Source organism: Pinus tabuliformis, chromosome 4_2 (genome assembly GCF_031772625.1).
Source record: "Pinus tabuliformis cultivar Carrire ecotype Pingquan chromosome 4_2, CPIR1, whole genome shotgun sequence".
NCBI classification, from domain to species: domain Eukaryota; kingdom Viridiplantae; phylum Streptophyta; class Pinopsida; order Pinales; family Pinaceae; genus Pinus; species Pinus tabuliformis.
In genome coordinates, this window is record NC_142304.1 from 329248021 (window position 1) to 329269056 (window position 21036).

At 38.3% G+C, this 21036-nt stretch overlaps 1 protein-coding gene across 1 annotated transcript in view; it reads left to right on the forward strand.

Annotated features, from left to right (window-relative positions):
- Positions 1 to 21036, forward strand: part of LOC149169283 (uncharacterized) — a 324296-nt gene that overhangs the window by 224818 nt on the left and 78442 nt on the right. Inside the window, exons 12-24 of the mRNA XM_089428626.1 lie at positions 133 to 245; positions 351 to 1583; positions 2116 to 3114; positions 3355 to 3690; positions 3892 to 4150; positions 4269 to 4491; positions 4592 to 4985; positions 5691 to 5840; positions 5997 to 6218; positions 6427 to 6648; positions 11972 to 12646; positions 16863 to 17126; positions 17313 to 17669. Of these exons, the coding sequence (XP_089284752.1) occupies positions 133 to 245; positions 351 to 1583; positions 2116 to 3114; positions 3355 to 3690; positions 3892 to 4150; positions 4269 to 4491; positions 4592 to 4985; positions 5691 to 5840; positions 5997 to 6218; positions 6427 to 6648; positions 11972 to 12646; positions 16863 to 17126; positions 17313 to 17669 (5447 nt within the window). The remainder of the gene's footprint in view (positions 1 to 132; positions 246 to 350; positions 1584 to 2115; positions 3115 to 3354; positions 3691 to 3891; positions 4151 to 4268; positions 4492 to 4591; positions 4986 to 5690; positions 5841 to 5996; positions 6219 to 6426; positions 6649 to 11971; positions 12647 to 16862; positions 17127 to 17312; positions 17670 to 21036) is intronic.

The following is a 21036-nucleotide window of genomic DNA, read 5'->3' on the forward strand; positions in this document are numbered from 1 at the left end:
AATTTCTTATGATCTTTGTATACATGCTCCTTGTTCCATTTTGAAAGAAAGAATCTTATTAGAATGTGTGGAATAGATTACCTCATAAATGTATATCCCAGTGGGAATGTAACACCATACTTCTTTTTGCAGGAATGAAGACATTAGTGTGGAGTATCACTCATGTCAATGCATCCCAAATGCAGGTATCTCAGCCTTCAGGTGCTGGTATTCCACAGGGGCTGAAAGGCATGAGAGAAGATGAGGTATAGCTGCATTTCATCTTTATCTGAAATGTTTGAAATTTTTTAGAAAATAAACTGTGCTAAAGGAATGTACAACCTTTTTATTTGGCATCATGGTATGGTCAGGTGCGGCTTGCATCAGGAGTATTAAAAAGTGGGGTGCATTGCCTCTCAATATTCAAGGACAAAGAGGAAGAGAGAGAAATGCTACAGCATTTTTCTCAAATTTTTGCTGTGATGGAACATAGAAACCTGATGGACATGTTTGCTATGTGCATGCAACATCTTTTTGAGTACATGATTAATAATAATCAGCTGTTGGTTGTATTTTCTACACTTCTTCAGACAGCTAAGGTTGTAAGATACTTTGCAGATGTGCTTGTAAATTTTCTTGTTAGTACCAAATTGGATGTCCTTAAACAACCGGACACACCCGCATCAAAACTAGTTCTGCAATTGTTCCGTGCTTTATTTGTTGCTGTTGCAAAATCTCCTGGGGATTGTGAGCGAGTGTTACAGCCATATGTATCAACTATAATGGAAGTATGTATGAAGAATGCTACTGAGATAGAAAAGCCTCATGGATTCATGCAACTGCTCCGAACTATGTTTCGTGCTCTTTCTGGAGCAAAGTTTGAACTGTTGTTAAGGGAGTTTATCCCTACACTGCAGCCTTGCCTTAATATGTTGTTGGCTATGGTGGAAGGACCAACTGGAATTGATATGAAAGACCTAGTTCTTGAGCTATGTCTGACATTACCTGCTCGCTTGAGTTCACTGCTTCCACATCTATCACGCCTCATGAAGCCTTTGGTTCTGGCTTTAAAAGGAAGTGATGAACTCATTAGCTTAGGTTTAAGAACACTTGAATTTTGGATTGACAGCCTTAATCCAGAATTTTTGGAGCCTAGTATGGCAAATGTCATGTCAGAAGTAATATTAACTTTATGGTCTCATATACGACCAAAGCCATATCCTTGGGGTGGAAAGGCTTTGCAACTGCTTGGAAAACTAGGTGGTAGAAACAGAAGGTTTCTAAAAGAGCCTTTAGCACTTGAGTGCAAGGAGAATCCTGAGCATGGTCTACGGCTTATTTTGACATTTGAGCCAACCATATCATTTTTGGTGCCTTTAGATCGGTGCATTTATTTGGCCATAGCAACTGTCATGCAAAATAGCTCTGGGGTGGATGCATTTTACAGGAGGCATGCTCTCAAGCTCCTGCGTGTATGCTTGTCATCAGTTCTGAATCTGAAGGGAAATATTACAGGTGAAGGAGTTACTCCAGGACTTTTGAGCACGATGCTGATGTCCTCCATTGATCCATCAAGACGCAGAACTGAAACATCAACTATGAAGGTTTTTCCTTTGCCATTATTCTCTCCAGCAACAGTATAGTAGCCTCTTGTGTACAGTTGAAGTGGTTAGAAACTTGTTTGATTTTTCTTGCTTTTACTACAACTTTGTTCTCAAGTATAAATTAAAGTTCCTGTCTTGCACAACAGAATGCACATTATAATAATAAGTATCATACTAAGGTTGTTTTTAACACAGTTTAGTTGTGTAGTGTCCCTAAATCATTTTACTGTATGACTAGTATTTGCAGTTTTCTTAACTTTTTTTGAGCTGTGATACAACAAATTCCATCTAAATACTTGCATCTCATGCCCGTTATGTGATTCTGTGTGTGATTAAATAGAATGTAAAAGTTCCATCTCATTTTGGTATATTATAGGCTTACCAGATAAAATTAGCCTTTCTTGATCCTCTCAAGCTATAAAAGAATAACCTCAGAATAATATCATATTCTCTTGCAATATGGTACACATTATCAAGTTGTAATGGAGTCCACATTTTCAGTGTGGGGAAATAATATGATATTGTGTTGCAGGTTGACCTTGGGGTAAAAACAAAGACACAGCTTATGGCAGAGAGATCTGTATTTAAGGTTCTGTTGATGACTGTAATTGCTGCCAGTGCAGAACCAGAACTGCAAGACCCGAAAGATGATTTTGTCCCCAATGTATGCCGTCATTTTGCTATGATTTTTCATGTTGATTCAACTACTTCTCCACCAGTAACAACTAGTCAAGTTGGGGGCTCGATGGGCACTGGGGCCTTAAGTTCTAAGTCACGAAATTCATCCCATGCCAATTTGAAGGAGTTAGATCCTTTGATATTCTTGGATGCATTAGTTGATGTTCTTGCAGCTGAAAACAGAGCACATGCTAAGGCTGCCTTGAATGGACTAAACATTTTTGCAGAAACACTTCTTTTTCTTGCTCGTTGCAAACATACTGGTGTATTGACTACAAGGGGTGTGGGCACGCCAGGTACTCCTATGATGGTTTCTAGTCCTTCAATGAATCCTGTTTACTCACCACCTCCAGGTGTTCGTATACCAGTCTTCGAACAGCTTCTACCTCGACTTTTACACTGTTGTTATGGAAGCACATGGCAAGCACAGATGGGTGGGGTTATGGGTCTTGGAGCTTTGGTTGGGAAGGCTACTGTCGAGACTTTATGTCTTTTTCAAGTCCGGGCAGTACGCGGTCTAGTATATGTGTTGAAGCGACTTCCTCAGCATGCCAATAAGGAGCAAGAAGAGACAAGTCAAGTACTTACCCAGGTGCTAAGAGTTGTGAACAATGTGGATGAAGCAAACAGTGAACATCGCAAACAGAGTTTCCAAGGAGTTGTGGATTTTCTTGCTGCAGAGCTTTTCAATCCAAATGCGACACTTATTGTGAGAAAAAATGTGCAGTCATGCCTAGCATTACTTGCTAGCCGAACAGGCAGTGAGGTTTCGGAGTTACTTGAACCCCTGTATCAACCACTGTTGCAGCCTCTTATCACACGTCCTCTTCGTAGTAAGCACATTGAACAACAGGTATAGCAATGAACCTGTAATGGAATTCATCTTACAGCTTTCCTCATTGTTTTTATTGATATTTTTCAGTTGAGGAGTATCACACTGTAAACTGATTTGCATTGATTACTATTATAGTGGGATCTATCAGAAATCTTATGTATTTTAAAATTCCTTTGTTATCTCTAATCTCTTCTTAGTATATAAATCCACTTATATAAATGTATTTTCTGGAGTAAACGAATCTTAGTGTTGGTGCAGGTAGGAACTGTGATGGCTTTAAACTTTTGTCTGGCTTTACGGCCACCACTTTTAAAGATGACTCAAGAGCTTGTAAACATCCTGCAAGAAGCATTGCAAATTGCGGAGGCAGATGAAACTGTTTTAATTGGGAAATTTATGAATCCAAAGTTGGCTGTGACTTTGACCAAGCTTCGAACTGCCTGTATTGAGCTTCTATGCACAGCCATGGCCTGGGCAGATTTTAAAACTCCTAATCATACAGAGTTACGATCTCGGATAATTTCGATGTTCTTCAAGTCTCTCACTTGTCGGACTCCTGAAATTGTGGCTGTTGCAAAAGATGGTCTCCGCCAAGTAAGTTCAACAATTTTTAAACCATTATATACATGCTTCTTACAATGGTTTCTAGCAACATATAAAGGGCTTTAATAAAATTAAAATACAAAATAGTTCTTTTGCAAGACTGTTCCTTTATGATGTGAGATGTAATTGGAACTATTGTGAAATATAGAGTTGGTCTGTATAATGATGTTGGATTGCTTTTGTTTTATACAGGTTATCCAGCAACAAAAGCTACCCAAAGAGCTCTTACAGACTAGTCTTAGGCCAATTTTACTGAATTTGGCTAACACTAAAAACCTCACCATGCCCCTTCTGCAAGGCTTAGCTCGATTACTTGAACTTCTATCTAATTGGTTCAATGTAACATTGGGTGGAAAACTCCTAGAGCACCTGAAGAAGTGGTTGGAACCAGAAAAACTTGCCCAAAGTCAGAAAGCCTGGAAAGCTGGCGAGGAACCAAAAATTGCTGCAGGTTAGTTAATGTATTAAAATGATTTTTTTAATCTGGATTATATTCCACATGGGACATGCTTGTTCTTTGAGATGACATAATTTAATGATAATCACATATTTTTTTCTATATATTGCAGCAATTGTAGAGCTTTTCCATCTTCTGCCACCTGCAGCAGGAAAATTCTTGGATGATCTTGTGGTATTAACAATGGACTTGGAAGCAGCCTTACCCCAAGGACAAGTGTATAGTGAGCTGAATAGCCCTTATCGTCTTCCACTGACTAAGTTTTTAAATCGTTATGCATCAGAGGCAGTGGATTATTTTCTTGATCGATTGAACGAGCCAAAACATTTTACAAGGTAATTTTCATAAGATATGTTGTTGTACTGTATGGTTTTATTGTTTTGATGACGTGACAAGAAACAATAAAGTGTGTTGTTTCCTTTTGCTTGGAATCAGATTTATGGATATTATCAGGTCAGAAGCTGGGCAACCCTTAAGAGAGGAACTCGCCAAGTCACCAGATAAGATAATTGCTCATGCATTTCCACAGGCGATACAGAAGCCTGATGATGCTGGTAATTCTGCTGGGATGCCATGTGTAACAAGCAGCAGTGATACTTTAGTTGCAGCAGCAGCAGATAATTTTGTTGGAGTGCAGTCTACTACAACAACTGCGAGCCAGATGCCAGATGCCCATTTCCAGGGAATTTCACTGGTGTCAGCTTTGGTTAAATTGATGCCAGATTGGCTGTACAATAACCGTCCTGTGTTTGATGCTTTAGTTCTTGTGTGGAAATCAAGTTCTAGACAAGGCCGCATATGTCATGAACAAAGTCTCAGCCTGGAACAGGTATGTTGTATTTATTTTCTATTTTTTTAGTATACAAGATGCTTTATTTGGTATTGTCAAATGGTATTTTGTATTGGTAGATGGTAGCAATATCTGCATATCTTGTATTTCATTCTTATTTCCATAGAGATATGTGCTTCACTTTAATTGTATACCCAAGATTGCCCCACAGTCTCACTGTGGGTATAATGCATACTCTGTAGGGATTTCGCTGTTTTAATCACCACCCAGAGTTCACCCAGAGTTGTCAAGTTGATATCTTTCACAACCTGTTAATGTGTGTTCGATTTTGTTTTCTTGTATTTTCGATTAGGATACCTGGCTTCAAGTTTGTACCTACTTTCTCTTTTACTTCTGTGTTAGATGTAAAGCTCATCTCCAATGATTGATTTTGAATGTTTTCCATATTTTCACTATGCATAAATAACTCAGGAAACAAATATAAAGAACTATAAGTGGTTTCTACAAGGCCATATCACTGATGGTTAGCGACTGTGGGTGGTGCTCTGCTGTGTATTATTATTATTTTCATTGACAATCATTTTGGTTGGGATTTGTATGCCCTTTATGAATGCTTGATTGAGAGAGATGGAAGGAAGGAGGGTTGAAAAGGGCAGGAAAGTGTGCTTTTTTCTTTGCAAGAAGTTTATGATATTTAGTCTTAGAGCTTAAATTCTGTTTCTAATACCTGAACAACTTATGCAGGTGAAAGAAAGCAAGAGGCTTGTCAAGTGTTTTCTAAATTATCTAAGACATGATAAAAATGAAGTTGGCGTTTTATTTGATATGTTATCAATTTTCTTGGTCAGAACTCGCATTGACTACACCTTTTTAAAAGAATTTTACATGATTGAGGTAATGTTAATTACCATCTTCTGGCACTTCACTCTTTGGTGGAACTTTATTAGATGTGTTTTGTAAACTACCGATATAAACTAAAATGCACAGTTTCTTATATTCTGGTCTTCTGCTTAAGATGCATCTAATGTGTGAAGAGATTCTTGGAAGCAGGTTGCAGAAGGATACAGTCCTCAAATGAAGAAGGCACTTCTGGTGCATTTTCTGAATTTATTTCAGTCTAAGGAACTGACACAGGATCACTTAGTCGTTGCTATGCAAATGTTGATTCTTCCTATGTTAGTCCATGCCTTTCAAAATGGTCAAAGTTGGGATGTTGTTGATCCTTCTATTATAAAAACTATTGTTGAAAAGTTGCTTGATCCACCTGAAGAGGTATAGAGTCTAAGATATTTGTTTCAGCTCTTTTATTTGCTGTTGGACTCCCTATTTGTATTCTATGCAGTTAGATTTCTGACCATTTCTAAGATTAATATTGCACATACAGTTTCCAATTCTATTTATTTTCATTGTTTGACTTTGAGTAAGCATTATTTTCAAGCCCTTTGCTGCAAATTTGATGCCAGCTTATTCTGCATTCCAGATAAGTGCAGAGTACGATGAGCCTTTGAGGATAGAGCTTTTGCAGCTAGCAACACTTTTTCTCAAGTATCTCCCTGAGAATCTTGTGCACCATCGGAAAGAGCTTATCAAATTTGGTTGGAACCATCTCAAGCGAGATGATAGTGCCAGCAAGCAGTGGGCCTTTGTGAATGTCTGCCATTTTCTTGAAGCTTATCAAGCTCCAGAGAAAATTATTCTCCAGGTAGAGCATGTCATAGGAAAATGTTCCTTCATTCTTTAGTTAAATTGGCTGACTTTATTCTTTAGTTAAATTTGGTTGGAACCATCTCAAGCGAGATGATAGTGCCAGCAAGCAGTGGGCCTTTGTGAATGTTTGCCATTTTCTTGTATCTTATCAAGCTCCAGAGAAAATTATCGTCCAGGTAGAGCATATCATAGGAAAATGTTCCTTCATTCTTTAGTTAAATGGGCTGACTTTATCAGTGTAAAAAAAACACTTTGTTTTTACTTTTCCTGGAGCAAGAATTGTAATTGGCTGCACTTGTTTACAATATCAGGGCATTAAGCTCAGTCTTCTAGGAAAAACACCAAGAGTTCTGAAAAATGTAAAACACAATTTCTAGCTTATTAAAGGCAACTGCAAAAAATCATGACCAAAAGCACCATTACAAATAATTATCTGCAAATGTACTTGGTATTTTGTTGGAGAGATGATAATTTGCCTTTTAAGCATTTGAAAACCTTCTTAAACAACAGTGTATTCAAGGAATTTTCGGACCTCTTTCACACAGTTCAGGATCACTCCTATAAATCCTTTTGAAGCTGTATAACTGATGTTCCTTTCTGATTGAACATCTATGGTCACAATTAGATGGACCCAGAATGCTAATTTCTGTGTCTCTGACTGTAGCTTAAATTGGAGACTTCAGATTCCCACCACATGAATTTCTTGGACTATATCTGGTTTTTATGAATTTGAATTTGAAATTTGTTTTAATGTCCACTAGAGACCATAATAGGTCAGAGGGCTTTAGAGAATACAAGCAGCAGTAATAAGCAGGTAAAGAGTGGTGTGCAAGAAGCAACCCTAAAATGAAAATGACTACACAGAGAAATATTGAAGAATATAGATATATAGCTGGCTTATCCTAGATGGGAAAACCCTTGAAGTGAAGGAGAACCAGTTAAGGAATATTGGCTGAAAATTAGAGGCAATTGTTACAAAGGGAGGAGAAATTAGTGTTACTTGTCATTAGAATTGGTAGTTGAGATGTCAACATCAGAGGCTTTCTGGATAATGTCCTTTGTTGATCTTGGGTGATGTGGCATCAAAACACTCTTGATGGTGGCTGGGGTTGAGGCTGAATAAGAAGAAAAAGCACTTTTAACATCCAACATTAAAGAACTCTTGAGATGGAAATAAACTAGTAATGATTCTTTGAGTAGGGCCATCCAACATTACTTACCTGACCCATGCCACCCAAGCTTCAAAACTATGCTATGATTAGGGTTCGTAGGAGGACCAAAACTTCTGAGTGTCACCACCAATGTCCTAGGTCGGGTGTAAGGAGATAATTTTGTGTAGTTGTTCTAAAAGAGCTTTGATGTAGGCTCCATTTGAGAGTAAATTCATATCTAATGTACAAAGCATTGCATATTTGCTCTTGGGCATATAAAGAATGTTACTAATTATTTGCTTCAATCCCCTTTAGAGACAATGAAACCTCCATCTAATCTTGTATTAGACAAAACAACCAAAGATAAAGTTCTCGCCAATCTCTACTTCATGCAAAGAGCTGATTTTGTACAATGTAGATCCAGTCTAGCATGGCAAGATGGTGATTGTTCTCAACTAATGCAAGCACCCTTGAATAGTCGAGAGGAAAATAAAGCCCATGTAATAAATGGAATTGAAAAGCTACCTCCATTGAACAATATGGATTTCATAAATGAAATGAAATGATATTAATTGCATTGGATGACCAAAATAGCTTAGTGGGATTTGGAAGAACAAGATTTGACAAGAAAAAAAGGAGTTCATGTAGCATCTCCTAAGTAGCTCCAAAATCTTAGGTCAAGGAAAGAAAGAAATAAAGAGTAGCCAATAAAATAAATAAAGAGGGAGTAAACTCAAAATGTAACCATGGAAAGCAAAAGTGGTAAAACTCCAAGAGAAGAAAACATCCTAGAACATTGGTGTGCCATGAAAGGTGAAGACTTCACCATCATTATGGAATCCAAGGAATAGTGACAATTGTTTTTGAACTCACTTTGTCTTATCACGATGAGGTTAACACAACAAGATTTAGCATGATGGTTGAGCCATTAACACCATTCAATTTGGCTGCTTTTGGCTATAAGTAGGTATGAGCGCGGGGCATTGATTTTGCCAAAGTCTCTCTAGACTAGCACCTAGTGCCAACCATTGTTGCTTGTGTTGGTGCACATCCATAAGCATGCACATAAGGACTAGCATGTCACTTGGTAGGATTTGGGCATTAGTGGGGGTTGTTTTAGCTACCCTATTTAACTAACCCTATAAGCCACCTTTGACGATATAATTGTTTAAGAATGTAACTAGTTTCGGTCTTCATAATTGACATTTGACTCATGTCTTGATGTAATTCCTATGTATTGATCAAAAGAAGAAAGAAAATGTAAAAGAAAAATTATTTATGAAGCATGGGTTTCATGCTTATGTCTTTGGTCACTAGGTCAAGCATCCATTGAATGCTTCTAGGTTTTTGTCATGAGTCATGGTCATTATCATATTGTAAAAGACCCATTTGGGCACTTGTATCAAATGAAGAAATATTATTATTGTATTTGGAAGTGTCTAGAGGGTTACCAAGATCAAGTTGGCTAGCATTGGTAAGTCGGCCTAGAGTGGGCTTAAAGAGTCACTCGGAAAGTCCATATAAGGAGGGGACTTTAACCTCCTTTGGTACATAATAAGTGTGCATATATCTGATCTGATCTGCAGCCAAGACAAGTAGTGCGAAGAGGCTAGAAGAGCCAGAATGGGAAGAGAAGCATGAAGGTTTGAATCTTTGTTATATTTGCTTGGGACAACTTACATATGTGAGAGGCCTAGTTTCTAGTGATTGCTTCAGATCTGAAGTTGCAATGGAAGGTTGCAGACTTTGTCTATGGAACCATAAGGATATAAGAGCCCCTTCTTGGAGAATGTCTACTTTGCTGTCTTTGAAAATTGTGTGTGGGAAGGCAGGTTGGTCGACTTGATCTTGTTGAGAGTCCTGGTCGAGGGTTTGGTCTTGGAAGTCTCCTTTGAAATTGGTTTCGTAAGAAGTTCTCGTGGGTTTTCCCCTTTGAGGGGTTTTTCCCTGGCTTGGAGGCTATTTCTGGTGTCTCTCTCTTTATGGTTTGGCATTTATTTAAAGATAAGAACATAAGCATGAATATCACAAGAAGAATATAGTGTCACAAGTAAATGTCAAGTAATGGAAAAAGATTAACTAATATGCTGCCCTTATCAGCTTTCTAACAATAGTGACAACTTGTCCATCATCATAATTAGAAGAGGAGCCATAGCGATGTGAAACTAGTAATTAATGGCTCAATACTAATTCAGATACAGTTAAATAGTTTTTGAATTTCCTGCATTTGCATAAAGAAAATGTTCATGAACTGTAAACAAGCAATGAAAACAAAGACAATACTCAACCAATGGGTAACGGAGTTCACCTGCATGGGCGATGTCTCTGCATCTACTTCAATCCACGAACTGACTTTATCGATTCTTCAAGAGAGGGCTTTTCCTTTTTACAAAAATGGCTGAAAATTCACAAGAAAGCCTACAAGTTGCTTTCCCTCCTTTACAAAGGGCAAGTAAATTCACAAGCAAGCCTACAGCTTGCTCTCTCCTTTCCAAAGGACATCTTAATTCACAAGCAAGCCTACAACCTGCTATCTCTCCTTTACAAAGGGAAAGTGAATCCACATGCAAGCCTACAACTTGCTCCATCTCTTTGATGGAGGGCTAATGAATCCAAGCCAATTCTTCCCTCTCCCAAAAGGGTTTAGGTAATACTTCGTTTGAGAACTACCTCATCATATCAAGAAGATGATATCTCTCAATTTCCCGCAAATTAGGATCTGACACCATTCAAGGGATTGGTTTGAGGAAATCTGTCAATCGTGCCCATGAGAATCTTAACTCTCTACGATGGTATCCAACTTTCAATGAAGATCTCAACTCTCCATGAAACTTTCATCATCCCCTTGAGAATAGGAAACTGCAATGCTACATATCTTTTGCACCATTGCCACATAGTTCTCACATTTGTATTAATTTCCTATTACAAATAAAAATGAAAAATACAGTAATACATGAGCACCTAAGCTCAAAATAAGTATCAATCATTTCATTTTATCCTTTTGTCCTTTTGCACAAAAGGTAAATGAGCCATATCTTTTGAATGCAAAGTGATCCTGCCCTCATTCAAACTGAATCGGAAAGATCTCAACGAGCTTTTTGTTGTATGGATAATCTTAGTAGAAATTGGAGCTGGCTTCAATTTGTCGATGTGAAGATCGGCTTGGATTGCAATAGTCATCCACCAACACATATCTACCACATTTGAGCTTGATAATATCCTCTGGAGGATAGCCAGTGCTAAAAGGAACTGGTTGTACTGTCCCAAGGGGAAGAAGTTGTGAACCCCTTGTTGCACCTCCCATATTGTCCAAGATCTGGAGTAAATGGTTAAAGTGAGTGACCAGCTTGAGCTCAATGGCCAAAAGAATGCAGTCAATAGAAGTTGGATGAATCTCCAAGAAATATCCTCCCTGATTTTACAATTAATTTCATCCTTTAGTGGGAGGAAGTTGGGGGGCATCATGGGAGATCAAGTAGGGATGGAGTCAATCAATTAAAGAACGCATAAACTTTAGATTCCTAACGTTCTGCCTTTTGTCTCTTTAAAATGGGTAGGCCATGTATATCATGCTGCCTGCTTGTGTCAGGTGGCTAGTATTATATGCTTTGTTTATTGTAGTGTATGCTGTCACTGCATTGCTGCTTTAAAAAATTGTTTTGGTTTGGACCACTGTAGGTTGGCCTGGGGTCCTTAGGATTGCTTTCCTAATGCAAGTGTGATGCATGTTGGTTCTGCATTTAAGGACATTGCATTTGTAGGCATTGTTGTAAGAAAACCAATAAATGTGGGTGCCAGAATCACTACTATAGTAACTGATGCCTTCCATGCATGAGTGTCTAGAAGCCTGCACTGTGAAATGTGGTTGTGCATGGGCATAGTAATGTGGAAATATATGTATTCTGATCATACAAGTATAGAATTCCTTCTCAAAATACTTCCCTGGTGGCCTGCAGTGTGTGGTGTCCTTTAAAAAAACATCTGACATTGAAATCTCATCCCTATATATTTTGTTTTGTTCTATTTTGCATGTGTAATAATATTTATATGCTATAAATTGGTGGATCATTTATGTTTTCTCTCTATTCTTCTCACATTGAACAGGAGAATTCTAATTTTAAATTGTGCTAATAAATGATGATTGTCACTTCTATGCCTATGTGATAGGTATTTCTTGCTCTTTTAAGAACGTGTCAGCCAGAGAATAAGGTGTTAGTTAAGCAAGCCCTGGATATTCTCATACCAGCACTACCACGAAGATTGCCCTTGGGAGAGTACAAGATACCTCTATGGATCCGTTATACAAAGAAAATCCTAGTTGAAGAAGGGCATTCTGTTGCTAATTTGATTCACATTTTCCAGCTTATTGTGCGACACTCAGACCTATTTTACAGCTGTCGAGCCCAGTTTGTGCCACAAATGGTAAACTCGCTGAGCCGGCTTGGACTGCCTCAGAACACTCCTCCAGAAAACAGACGTCTTGCTATAGAGCTTGCTGGGCTTGTTGTTGCATGGGAGAAACAACGTCAAGCAGAGGCAAAGGTAATTTCAGATACAGAAGGGCATGTTCAGTCCATGGATATGCCAAGTTTGACTCCAGCAGCAGGAAGTGATTTGACTGGAGGAGCAATAAATGCTAAACGTCCATCTGATGCTTCAGGATTTTCAGATGATTTGACCAAGAGAGTTAAAACTGAAAATGGTCTCCCTACTTTAGGTGCAATGTCTCCCAGCAGTACTTCTACACCAAATATTGGTACACCAGTATCAGCTGGTCAATCTGACGAAGAGTACAAACCAAATGCTGCAATGGAGGAAATGATTATTAACTTTCTTATAAGGGTAAGAACTGTTCAAGCACATTTTGCAATTATATGTGTAGGGAATTGTTAAAGCAGATTTTGCAATTATCTGTGTAGGGTACTGTTAAGAATTCATACCTGCTGAGATCTGTTGCTTTATATATTGTTCATGCAATATTGTTTTTTCTGTATAAATATAATAACAAAATATAATGTTGTACCCTGGGCATGCTACCTTTCCATCTTTCTAAAAGTATTCTAATTGAGTCATGAGTTTTTAAGTAAAGTCTCAATTCATTATAAGTTAGTTCCAATTGTTGATTTTTTTCCTTAGGCTCTAGATCTTGTCTGAGGCTAATCACACACACAAACACACTAGGAACCCTCAATCTTCTAGCACTTTCACAGCGGAAATTTTAAGCAGTGAAATCAATTCAATACACAGATTTGAGCCCAAAGCCTGATTATTTTATTTATCCATCAATAAAAGAATCATGGGGCTCTGGTACCAGGGATCATGGCCCACAATCACTAGTACAGCTAGTATACATAGTGTACGAATTAGGACTTGCAATCTTCTACCTCAGATATGTAATCTGCCCAGAAAAATAGACATGAACAAATACACAACTTACTCGCTGATGTAGCCCTTCTAGATAATCCCTTTCAGTTCTTGTTGTCCTTGACACCTGGCTAGTCCTTTGTCTCCTTAAATCAGCTACTCACAAGGTATTTGACCTATCAAATGCACTGTACATCAGCCTATAATATCACTGCTACTGACAGTGGATCTGCCCTTCAGATCACTGTATATTAGCCATCCAACAGTGAGCTTACTCACAGTAGATTTCTCCATCAACCCACTGCATACTAACCCTCGAAATGCACTCTTTTCACAACTTCATTTGTGAACAGACTTCTGAATATATACTGATCTCAGATCTGCCCTTTTCTTAACCTTAGCTGCTTAACTTGGTCACCAAATCACCCTTGATCTGTCCTTAGCATTCTGCACGTTCAACCTAGGCAATCTGGCCACCCTTTGACAGAGCCATGGACTCACCTTTGTCCATATCAGACCCACAGCTTCACAGATCAGTCTTTCAGCCATTTAATACTTGAGATCTGCCTTATCCAGGCCCAGGGATCTTAGCACAGACCTCTGCTACAGCTTTAGCATTAGATCTGCCCCTTGGCTTACTTTAGATGACCCTCGACCAATGTTACTTGGGAGCGGGGAGCGGGAGCGGGAGCGACCATTTTCAGAAGCTCCCGATTTGGGAGCGAATCGGGGAGCGATTTTTTAAAAATATATATATTTTTTATATTTTTTAATTTTTGATACATATATGTCAACAAAAACATGTAGAATGATGAAATAGACATAAAAAACATAAAAAAACATAGATTGAACCATATAACAACAATCATCTAGAAGTTATAATCTTCATCAACCACGTCCGCAAGTTAGTAAACATAGTAACATACAACATATTGAGTCTCATGATTCATCAATCTTAAAGTTTCAAGCTTTTAAAATTCAATATATAACATTTATCATCATTGATCACCAAAGTTGTACTTGTAAGCTAAGTGTAACCATTACAACAAATAATATCTAACATGAAATGAAATGTTATAAAATGAAATGAAATGAAACAACTTTCAACTTTCATGAAGCATCATATTCATAATTCATTACTAATGAGTTATAATTGCCCACTTCAAACTTAAATTGTCATATATTGTTTAAAAAAATATCATAATAAATATGAAAGAGTCAATAGTTATAAAAGCTACTAGAAACTAGAAAAGAGAAGTAAATCTATTATCTATTTCTTATGCTTGGGCCTCTTGCCACCACGAGAAATGTCTAATTTTTTAGTCTTGTTGCAAAATCAGGATCTTTGTCATTAATATCACCCTCCAAGCATTAATATCCAGAGGTATCTTTGTCATTACCTTTGTATCTGTATAGGGATCTTTGTCATTAATATCACCCTCTAAGCATTAACATAAGATAGAAAAAGCATAGCATGTCAAGTCAAGATTTTGTTTGAGTGATGCGTACATTTTTAGAAGGGTCATGATAGAGGAGTTCGACAACCAATGTCACTAACATCAAGGTACATAGAGGGATTGGTACTCTTGATTAAATATGAGTTCCATACCCTAATACATGACAAAATTCAATGGAAACATTGCAATCCCCCAATCCTGAAATCCTGAAAAACTGATAAGTCTGCTGGATTTTGAATGAAATCTAAAATTCTACTTTCTCCATATGAAATCCAATGAGGACGAAACCACTCTCAAACATCCTGAGTCATTTCATGGTAATGTTAAAAATTTAAGTAAAAGGATGAAAATGAAAATTAAAGAAAATGTCACTTTTACTTTAAGAATTTAACATTACCATGAATAGCATATCAATACTAGGGCCTAGACTTGATCATTAAGTTGCCCCACTCAAAAACTATTTGTTTCTTTCAAAAAAAATTGCATTTCGAACATTACTACAAAAAAAAAAATGCAAAAAAGGCAAAACGCTCCCGAAAACGCTCCCGAAAAGGCAGGGAGCGAAATTTTTTTTAGGGAGCGCGCTCCCGACCCGCTCCCGAGTCGCTCCCGCCCGGAGCGCAGATCGGGAGCGGGAGCGAGGGGGGGGGGGGGCGCTCCCCCGCAACACTGCCTTCGACCCTTTAGATCTGATGCTTGGATTACCTGATCTAGTTGTGTTTGGCCATACTAGGCCCTAATCACCACCCTGCGGCCTTTTCTAAGTTTCTGACCCACAACTGTCAACAACTGCTAACCTTTTCCTCGGCCTTCAACTCAAGGCCCCAGTCCTCCAAACCCACCCTTTCACAGGCCTGCAATCAACCCAACCAGCCTGTGGCCCTTTTCTGCATATAGATCTGAGGGTCTCGACCCCTTTCCTGCTGTGGTCTACCTGCAACAAGAAAACTAGGGCTTCACACTTCTTCAATACTCAGAACATACCTCGGTTAGGTCTCCAACATATTCATCCTTGCTTTAGCAGCCTTCGGCTGCTCTCATTAACTCTCGACCTTCTTTAGGGTCCGCGGCCTCTCTCTATGGATGATCTCAGCCTTCATCAGCTGATCTTGGCCCTTCTAGGGCTCTCTTAGCACAAGAGAAATTACATCTTCTCTTGCACACGGTGTGGGATGTCACCTTAGGCCTCCTCTATTTATCCTTTTCATTGCATCACGTAGGAAACCTTCTAGATCTAGAGTTTTAGCCTTTTGACCCTTAGAATAAATAGTTATTTCTCTTTTGGTCCTAAACCCACTGCTTGGGCCCAGAACCCCACTTTTGGGTAAATCGCCCAACAAACAACTTATTGGTGGGTTGTCTTGTCCCAGAAATACCTTCTAAGGTACCCAAAATCTAACACCAAACCCCCAAATGTATAAACTCAGCTAATCATGGAGTTCCATTTCCCCTCCCCAAAAAGATAAGCCGTGGTAGTTCCATTCCCCCAGAAGACAAGCTTTGGTAATCTAATCACTGTTATTTGAATCCCCCAAATGAATAAATTCAGGTAATCAAGGTAGTCTAATTCTTCAAATGAACAAACTCAGATAATCATGGCAGTTCCAATTTGCCAAAAGTAATAGATTTGAGTCATTGGCATTACTGTGATTGCTCAAGTGTATGATTGTTCATTTGTAATGGATTTTTCCTACACAACATTCATTTGACTTTATTATTTGGTTTGTACTAGCCTGTACCATTGCTTTCTAGCAATTTTATTCTTCCAATAGTTGCTTTGGAGTTTGAACCATGGCCTGTAATGCAGCAAAAGATTTCTTGGTGACTATTTTGTGCAACTTACCTAACACATACGGTTCCATTTTTTGCTTTTAGAGTGTACTGCAGTTAGTCAATAATCAAGGATGGGAACAGAAATGCACAGATGGGATAAGTAACATTGTTTCTTGTGGTCTCTAAGACGTCCATATTTTTAGTGCCTTTTCAGAGGAATTTGTTCTGAGTTCTATAAAGAATCCTTGATGTTGTCTCACCGGAGACCTGGGTAGGGCTTACTCTAACACAGATTGTGGTGTGAAATTTGAATATTTGCATGCCAAATTTTGTTAGAGATGTTGAGAGTACTGTAATCTATTAAGGGGAATTTGGGGTTTAGTTTCAACTTTCAAGTATTATAGAGTGTTAGTTACTGTAATTGATCTTATTATCTGAAAACTGCTTCATGTTGTATGATGCAGGTTGCTTTGGTTACAGAACCCAAGGATAAAGAAATGTCTTCAATGTACAAACAGGCACTAGAGCTGCTATCACAGGCGTTAGAGGTTTGGCCAACAGCTAATGTAAAGTTTAATTATCTGGAAAAGTTACTCAGCAGTTTGCAACCTTCAGGGCAAAACAAAGATCCTTCGACAGCTCTTGCACAGGGCCTTGATGTCATGAATAAGGTTTTAGAAAAGCAGCCACATCTGTTTATTCGTAACAATGTTCACCAGATAACTCAAGTATGTTCTCAACCAAATCAGATGCGCCACCATTCTATGATTGAACGACTTCATTATGATTTGGTTTTAATATAGCTTGTACTCAACCAAATCAGATGCTCCACTGCTCTATGATTGAAACAGTTCATTTTGATGCGTTTTTAATATTAGTTTGATGATTTCATTTACTTTGTATTTGTTTTGCAGCTACTAGAGCCTTGTTTTAACAGCAAGCTATTGGATATAGGGAAATCGTTATGTACCTTGTTAAAAATGGTCTTTGATGCATTTCCATTAGATGCTATGAATACACCACCAGACATAAAACTATTGCAATCAAAGGTTGAGGAACTGATTCAGAAACATCTTATAGCGGTTACTGCTCCTCAGATTTCACTTGAGACTAGCATAGCTAATTCGATGATAAGCTTTGCAGTTTCTGTTATAAAAACACTAGCGGACGGGCAGAAGAGTTTTATTGACCCTTTTCTGCCTCCCTTGATTCGTGTTCTTCAACGTCTCACGAGGGATATGGGAATGCTTACTGGCTCCATTGCAAAACAAGTATGGCATATTTCTTCATCATCTTCTTTTCTTTTTCGTTTTTATGGTATATTTTTGTTCTTTCACATGATTAACATGTTGCATTTGTGCATGAAAAATTTCCTTATTATTAGCTATCTTTTCTGTTGCCAGTTAACTTTTCTTCCTTAATCACATATTCTGTAATGGCTTACTAGTTTATCGTCATACTTGTTTCCTTTTTGGTATTTTTAAGAATATTTTGTTATCTGGTCCTAGCTAAAGTATAGGCATTCTTGCTGTATCCTAGCTAAAGTATAGGCATTCTTTGTGCTTATGAAGAGTATTTTGTAATTAATTTTGAGCTTTGAAATTTTCTAGTTGTCCTTAACCCAAGTCAGATAATAATGGCGTCCATTAGACTAACTGGTAGATGATAATATTGCAAGTGTAACAATTATGTTGCAAAAGGGGGATCTCCTACCATTGCCTACATCATTTGATGGTGACACGGGGATGGAGGTCTCCCATTGGAAAATAATGTTCCAGAGCAGTTTGGGAATATGAGGATGAGTTTCAAGGATGTTTAAAGCAAGGTTACTTCGGAGCGGGAGCGACATTTTCAGAAGCTCCCGGTTTGGGAGCGAATCCTGGAGTGTTTTTATATAATATATATATATTTTTTATATTTTGATGCATATATGTCAACAAAAACATGTAGAATGATGAATTAGATATAAAAAACATAAAAAACATAGATTGAATCATATAACAACAATCATCTAGAAGTTATAATCTTCGTCAACCACATCCACAAGTTAGTAATATACAACATATTGAGTCTCATGAATCATGATTCATCAATCTTAAAGTTTCAAGCTTTCGAAATTCAATATATAACTGTAACATTTATCATCATTGATCATCAAAGTTGTACTTGTAAGTTAAGTGTAACCATTACAACAAATAATATCTAACATGAAATGAAATGTTATAAAATGAAATGAAAAAACTTTCAACTTTCACGAAGCATCATATTCATAATTCATTACCAATGAGTTATAATTGCCAACTTCAAACGTCAAACTTAAATTGTCATATATTGTTTACAAAAAATATCATAATAAATATGAAAGAGTCAACGGTTATAAAAACTACTAGAAACTAGAAAATACAAGTAAATCTATCATCTACATTTTCCTCTTGCCACCACGAATAATGTCTAATTTTTGAGCACGTCGTGGTGGTCTTCTAGGAGTCTCTTCCTGCATAGTCCCACGACCAGAACTAGAAGGCACATGTCCTCCACGTGAGGATGTACATGAAGGCGACGGCAACAAAAGAGCAAAACTTGGAACTCAAGCACTGCTATTGGATGGTGGGGGTGGCATGGTTGTTGCTTCATCTTCCTCTCTGATAATTTCTGCTTCTAGTTCTTCAGGATGTATAGTGCCATCCTCCAAATTATTGTTCTTTGGGTGGTTGTCCCAAATTTTATATGTTGGATCCTCATAAGCCCGATAACAGTAATGACTCAACAACCTTGAGTTATTGTGCACATAAACCAAGCTTTCTGCCTGGTTTTCGTTGAGTCTGTTTCTTCTCGCATTATGTATGAAGCTGTAGGTGCTCCAACACCTCTTTGTAGAAGAAGTATTTACAACTTGTGAGAGAACTCTTTTTGCCAATTTTGGCAAAAAGTCCCATGCCGCCATATGATTCCCACCATGTGAGAGCATCAAATCTGTCTCTATCTTCCTTTGCATGCAGAAAACCAAATAAACCAGTGCAACTGAAGTATCTGCCTAATTCAAGACGCAGATTAACACATTCCTCCTTGTTAGGTACCAACTTGTCTAATGCTTCCATATATCCTGTAGCTACCTCTGGATCCATATGGGGTTTGACCCTAACCCCACCCCCAGGTGCAGGTTGGCCCAACCAAGTTGGAGAGTAGTATTTTGGCGTAAGGATATACACCAAGGCATGTAGTGGAACATTAAGTTTATTCCACCGTGTACACACACAATTGTGAATCAGTGTATACAAGTTGGCTCACACGTGCCCAAAACTGGCCATCAAGAGTGGTCTCTTCCACCTGTTCAAAACCTTGCTTGTTAGCTGCATTTGTAGTCCTTTCCTTTAATACCTGCGAGTGTGGACTTGATACCATGCTAGCCAATGACTCTCTTACCTTCAAAAGGCGCTTAAAGGTGAGGTAATAGCTAGCAAACTATGTTGCACGGGTTCCCGCACCCAAGTACCGGATTCGGGTACGGGTTCTTCCTAGAAGAACCCAGAAGAACCAGGTTCTTCCATGAAGAACCGGGTTCTTCAAAAAAAAATTGGGTTCTTTTCCTTTAATGGGTTCTTAGATTCTTGGGTTCTTTGGGTTCTTTTAAAGGCTTGTTGGAATGAATGTCACAATTTCTTGCTATTTCGGACTCTATGCAACATAAGCCACAACTGTCAGTCCACTTTTATACACTCAATTTGCCTCCTACAGCTGCGGCATAGTCCCTCCTCCTTGTTGTTGTCAAACGCTGAGCTGTAGGGCTTGATTCATGCCACTGTTTACATAAAACAGCTCACTGTTCACTAAGGAACAGACCTCGGCCTCCCTATGCACACTCCTGTACCCAACCGAAGCCCTAAACAGAGATGACAATGCCACAAACTTACCTCTACTCAGCCCAGACTTGTTAAATTTTTAATTTTTTATACTATATACTATAATATGAGAAGTATATGTTTTAGTTCTTTTAACCTCAAATAGTTGCAATTAGATTAATAAAGCGCAGAAAATCTTCATCATTTTTTGCATTAATGAATGGCATTACATAAATGCATTCATACACTGAATATAGCTCTGTGCTATTCTTTACAATATAAACCGTTCAGTGAGAATGTATTTCAACTCAATCATCTACACAACATTCAACCAAACAAACCAGTGCAACTGAAGTATCTGCCTAATTCAAGACGCAGATTAACACATTCCTCCTTGTTAGGTACCAACTTGTCTAATGCTTCCATATATCCTGTAGCTACCTCTGGATCCATATGGGGTTTGACCCTAACCCCACCCCCAGGTGCAGGTTGGCCCAACCAAGTTGGAGAGTAGTATTTTGGCATAAGGATATACACCAAGGCATGTAGTGGAACATTAAGTTTATTCCACCGTGTACACACACAATTGTGAATCAGTGTATACAAGTTGGCTCACACATGCCCAAACCCCACCCTAACCCCACCCCCAGGTGCAGGTTGGCCCAACCAAGTTGGAGAGTGGTATTTTGGCGTAAGGATATACACCAAGGCATGTAGTGGAACATTAAGTTTATTCCACCGTGTACACACACAATTGTGAATCAGTGTATACAAGTTGGCTCACACGTGCCCAAAACTG